The sequence below is a fragment of the Camellia sinensis genome, unplaced genomic scaffold, assembly GCF_055761805.1.
Source record: "Camellia sinensis isolate YWXY unplaced genomic scaffold, ASM5576180v1 Unanchor4, whole genome shotgun sequence".
Taxonomy (NCBI): Eukaryota; Viridiplantae; Streptophyta; class Magnoliopsida; order Ericales; family Theaceae; genus Camellia; species Camellia sinensis.
In genome coordinates, this window is record NW_028129277.1 from 9,845,264 (window position 1) to 9,851,380 (window position 6,117).

General features: G+C 33.8%; 1 protein-coding gene across 4 annotated transcripts in view; it reads right to left on the minus strand.

The window, feature by feature from the left end:
• Window positions 1–5,576, minus strand: part of LOC145788638 (kinesin-like protein KIN-7K, chloroplastic) — an 85,098-nt gene extending 79,522 nt beyond the window's left edge. For 2 of the 4 annotated variants that reach the window (XM_082912656.1, XM_082912654.1), the window contains exons 1-3: window positions 5,309–5,576; window positions 4,812–5,088; window positions 4,585–4,682 (exon numbers count right to left, since the gene is read on the minus strand). In XM_082912656.1, coding sequence (XP_082768782.1) covers window positions 4,585–4,682; window positions 4,812–5,062 — 349 coding nt within the window. In that variant the 5' untranslated portion in view covers window positions 5,063–5,088; window positions 5,309–5,576. Of the gene's footprint in view, window positions 1–4,584; window positions 4,683–4,811; window positions 5,089–5,186 lie in introns of all 4 variants that reach the window. The other 2 variants (XM_082912657.1, XM_082912655.1) reach the window with 1 other exon arrangement.
• Window positions 5,577–6,117: the final 541 nt, after the last annotated feature.

Genomic DNA, 6,117 nt, shown 5'->3' on the forward strand with positions numbered 1-6,117 from the left:
ATTGCCGTCCGGGTACGATGAAAAATGGGGCGAAGATTTCCACGTTTTTCTAGATGAGGGCAGATAAAGAAACTAGTCTAAGACTATAGGCTTAGGGTAGCCATATGAAATGTAGGAACTTTAACTGGTAAGACTATGGAATTAGTAGATGTCATGATTAGGAGGAGAGTTAGTATAGTTCGCGTACAAGAAACCAAGTGGACAGGTGAGAAAGTTAGGGAAATAGAAGATACTAGTTTTAAACTATATTACAGTGGCAAGGATAGACACAAGAATAGGGTAGGAATAATAGTTGTCAAGGGTCTTATAGAAAATATAATTGTAGTCATCAGGAAATGTGATAGGATTATGTCAGTTAAACTAGTTATTGGAAAGAATATAGTTAACGTTATTAGTGCATACGCCCCTCAAATAGGATAAGATGATCAGACTAAGAGAGATTTTTGGGACTAAATGAATGACGTATTACAGGAGATACCCATAGAAGAGAACCTAGTTATAGGTGGAGATTTCAACGGCCATGTAGGAATAAATAAACTAGGTTATGAGAGAGTGCATAGTAGGCATGGTTTTTGATGATAGAAATGAGATTGGAGAGAGTATTTTAGATTTCGCGTTGGCTTCTGACCTAGCAGTGGCCAATACCATGTATAAGAAGAAAGAGGAGCATTTAATAATCTTTATGAGTGGTTAATTAGGAGCCAAATAGATTATTTTCTAGTAAGAAAATTTGACTGTCTAAAATGCAGTGACTGTAAGGTGATTCCTGAAGAGAGCCTGATATCTCAACATAGATTTTGGTAGTAGATTTATACTTTAAAGGGCAGTTACCAAACTAGGAAGGCTAGTAGGCGTCATAGGACAAGATGATGGGACCTAAAAAGGGATAAACTAAAAATATTTAAGAATAGAATGGATAAAGAAGGTATTTGGAACTTAGAAGATGATACTAACACTATGTGGAACTTGATGGCCAATTATATGAGGAGAATCTCAAGGGAAGTCCTTAGAAAGTCGGAAGGAAAGGGACCCAACTCTAAGGAAACTTGGTGGTGAAGGGAGGAGGTTCAAGCGGTAGTAAAGACGAAAAAAGAATGCTTTAAAAAATGGCAAAATGATAGAACTGAGGAAAACCTTAAGAGCTACAGATTGGCTAATAAGGAGGTCAAAAAAGTAATGACAGAGATTAAGTTGAAAGCCTATGATGACCTATACACTAGACTAGATAGAAAGGAGGAAGAGAAGAGAATATACCAAATTGCTAAAATAAGAGAAGAAAACAAGAGATTTTAATCAGGTCAAGTGCATTAAGAGTGAGGAAGGTATTGGTGAAGGATGAAGAGATTAAGGAGTGGTGGAAGAACTATTTTGAAAAGTTAAATGAAGGACGTAGAGGAAGGTCAAAAGGGAAAGAAGTAGCCAATAATAAAAAAAACCAAGACTACAGGTTACATCGCAAGATTATGAACTTTGAAGTAGAAATTGCACTTAAGAAAATGAAATTGAATAAAGCTTTAGGATCCGATGATATCCCTATTGAAGCTTGGAAATGTTTGGGTAATAAGGGAATTGCTTGGTTCACTAGGTTATTTAGTAAGATTTTGTTGCCTAGGAAAATGCCAGAGGAGTGAAGGAAGAGTTTTTAGTGCCAATCTATAAGAATAAAGGAGATGCCCAGAATTGCGACAATTATAGAGGAATCAAATTGATGTGTCATATAATGAAAGTTTAAAAGAGAGTGATGAAACATCGATTGCGAGATATAACAAAGGTGTTAGAAAATCAATTTGGACTTATACTTGATAGGTAAACAATAGAAGCGATCTATCTTTTGAGGAGAATAATAGAAAAGTATAAAGAAAATAAAAGAGATTTTCATATAATTTTTATCGATCTTGAAAAAACATATGATAGAGTCTCTCGAAATATAATTTGATGGGTGTTAGAGAAGAAATTGGTGACAAATTGTTACATTGATGTGATTAAAAGACATGTATGAAGGTGTGGTGATCACTATTAGATCGCCTGCTGGAGAGACTAGTAAATTTTCAATTACTGTTGGGTTACACGAGGGATTAACCTTAAATTCTTATTTTTTTGCTTTAATCATGGAGGAGTTGATGAGAAATATTCAAGATAATGTGTCATAATGTATGCTTTTTGTAGATGATATCATATTAATGGATAAAACCAGAGAAGAAGTTAACACTAAATTAGAGACTTCGAAAGAAGCGCTTGAATCTGAAGGATTCAGATAAGCAAAACTAATACAGAGTATATAGTGTAATTTTAGTAACATTAACAATGGAAGCAAAGGAGAAGTGAAGATTGAGAACCAATAACTACCTAAGAGTGAACATTTTCGTTATTTAGGATCGATTATCACAACGATTAGGGAGATTGGATCAGATGTGGTCCATAGAATTAAGGCGGGGTGGCTTAAGTGGAGAAGTGCATCTGGGGTACTGTCTGATAAATAAGTACCCACTGGACTAAAAGAAAGTTCTATAGAACGACTATTAGACCAGCAATATTGTATGAGATGAAATGTTGAGCAACTAAGAAACAACATGCAAATAAGATGAGTATTGCTGAAATAAGGATGCTGAGATAGATGTGTGACAAGACTAGAAAAGACAGAGTTAGAAATAAGTATATTTGTGAATAGGTAAGAGTAGAACCAACAAAAGATAAATTGAGAGAGAATAGATTGAAATGGTTTGATCATATATAATGGAGACCAACAGAAACAATAGTAAAGAGATATGATATAGTAACAGTAGATGGAAGTGTTAGGGGAAGAGGCAGACCTAGATTGATGTGAGCTAGTGTAGTAAATTGAAAAATGAATCGCCTTAATTTGACTAACCAAATGGCCATTGATAAAGTCGAGTAGAGAAGAGAGATTCATATAGCCGACCTTATTTGATGGAACATAAGGCTTGGTTTGGTTTGGTTTGATTATCTTGTAGTCCAAAAATTCTAAACTAGATGATCCCAAATCTCAAAATGTACAATATGTTCAAAAGCATCTGTATGTTAGATGATATACTATTATCAACATTGCTTTGCAAATTGTTCAAGAACTCAATCTATATATACAATAAAAAGGCATAGTTGAACCCCAACATGACTGGTCAACTTTGCTTCTTGTGATTCTTAGACGTAAGCTTTTTCGATCTTGACCTTTGTCTCCCTTGTGTTACAAGCCTTTGTTGATATGGAACTCCTTTGATATCGTCTCTTTAAAGACAGTAGCAATTTCAATTTCAATAGTTGATCTGATCCATTTTTTAGAGTCTGGCTCTAAAATTGTACAAGTTGACTCAAACCCCTATTTCAACGTGGGAGAGGGTGTTCGACAACTTAATATACATTATTGGGCTTATTTCCTAACAGCTTAAGTTTTTGATACAATTGGTGAACTAAAATGAACCACGTATAGACAATTTAAGAAGTTAGAGTGATAAGTTATTTTTGCAAACTTTTGCCCTCTTTTATTGGTGATATTCCATTAATTTCTTCTAGGTAAGACTCAAATGCCTTATCATAGATTTGAAGTCTCTCTCATTTATTCTTTTTCTCTTAAATTTCCAAAGTACCACAGAATTTATAGTTATGGTTTGCCCATCTTTCAACCCAATTTGATACCTAAACCCCAACCTTGAATTTCACCTATTGTCAAAAAATTACGCAAGCTATACCTTTAAATTTCACACCAAAGTCAATATTAAGCCTCGTCAATTTTAAAAAAATGTAGGACACGACCTGCGGGGAGCAGACATATGGGTTATATAATTTTATATATTTATTATATGTCAACTATCTATCTATCTATACTATTATAAAGTGAAGGCTTCCCATGGTGTTGGCACAATGTGACATTTTCATTTCCAAAATCTATCTATCTATAATAAATTTCATTAAAAAGTAATGAGACAAAAGCTACTTGAGTTGAGTTGAACTTACTCAAGTACTTTCAAACCTATACAAGTGGACATCTATTCCATCAAAAGATGATCCATATAACGCATAGGAGAATCAAAAGTCAGATCTTCTTCCTCCTCTTCCCTTATGCCCACCATGCTCAAGGGAAAAGAAAGAAAAGAAAGAAAAAACGCACCAGCCTAAACAAAGAACAATCATCCAAACTTCTATTGCAACATGGCAATCGATAAGAAGGTGATTACCGATTTCACCGTCCTTATTACACATAGAACACCAGTTCCCTGTCACTTATCTTGTTTGGATCAAATTATTGATATTAGGGATTACAATAAGCTGAACACCATAGAGAAAAAAATGCCACCTTGGAGTAGCCCTGGCTCCATGTAACCAGCCTTCCTTGGAAATGAGTAAAAGTGCCTAGGCTACTAGTTTCATCATTAACATTCATTTATTTCTCCACCCAGTTCTTAGCAGCACAACGTTTGTCAAATGTAAAGGCAGCTATATATAATTATTAATTTTAAAAAGACCTTTTTTCTTATTCAACCACTCAAATAATAAACTTAACAAGCATGAAATATACTCCTATAATACATCATGAGCATACTCGAATGTATTATATTATGTTAAGTGTACCGTATGCATATGCTATTGATGGATTATGCTCATTCCGCACAACGGTTTCACCATCCGCATACCATGAAATCTCCTCCCCCTGCCGAATTTCTCTCGGACTGCTCCAAACACACAAATTACAACCAAATTAACCCCACACACACAAATTTAAAATTTAAAAATTAAAATGCTGACAATAAATCAAACCCAATTCATTCATTCATCCATAATTAAGAAAAAAGGAGGACCTGAGAGGCCGAAAGCGGACAGTAACGGTGACATTCTCTTTGGATCTGTCAGCAGCAGAAGCAGAAGCATCCAGAGGCAGAGTCTCAGAGTAGTAGTATTGAGGTTTACTTCTCGCAGACGACGCCGGCGAACTCAGACCTTCAATGGAAGTCTCCGGAAAATGCTTCGACGACGACGTCGTAGAGGAAGACGGCGTATTCACTCCTCTGGAGCTCGATTTCTTCGATTTCGACCCATGCCTCGACGCCATTGTAGCTCCACAATCCACAAATAAACCTGCAATTAATCAATCAGGGAACCACTAAACATATGATATATATGTGTGTGTGTGTGTACGTAGAGAAATCTTTTTAGAGTTCAGAGATCTGAGAGACCAATTCGATGAACAACATCAACGTAATGATTGATTGAGCATAATGAGAGACAGACAGACAGACAAAAAAAAAAAAAAAAAATTGAAAAGTTTAGGGTTTTAGGTTAAGCTTTTCATGCTTGCCTTGGAAGCGATGCCCTTTCAAAAAAGGCAAAACGGCATTTTCAATCTATACTTTTAGAGAGAGAAGACGTAGAAAGAGTGGGCAGAAAAAGCATTTGTTGGTGCGCGTAGGTATAGAAAGAGAAAGTAGAGAGAGAGAGAGAGTGTGTGGAGTAGATAGCAACCCCACACCTACAGAGAGAAATCGAGACGGATGACAGAGCGAGCGAGAGAGAGGACGAGCTGGATTTGTGTTAATTTTGGTTTGCATTAATTTTGGATTGCAGTTGAAATTTTTAATTCATATTTTTATATTTTTAATAATTTTTTAAAAAAATTAAATTTATTTGCAAAAATTTTATTAAACATAAAAAAATATAAAAAATACGAAAATATATTATATTTTTATATGTATTTAAAAAAAATTTACAAAATATATTATATTTTTATATTTGGTGTATTTTAAAAAAATTTACAAAAATTATATATTTTAGAATATGAGTTATTTATTTTTTCAATAGTTATTTTTTAGAATTAAATTTTAAAAAAAAGTTTGGTTATGAATTTTTAATAGAGTTATGAGTTGTGTATTTGGCTATGAGTTACAAGTTTCTTAATTAAATTTTGAAAATCCTTTTTAAAACTCATAATCAAACAATTTTTTTATATTTTTTTATTTTAAAACTCATTTAAAAAATTCAACACTCAATTCAAAACTCTTGTCAGAACTCATAATCACAAATTTTCTTTTTTCATATCATAATTTCAAAACTTACAACTCAAAATACAACTATATTCTCAAATTATAATTCTAAAACTCTACCAAACGC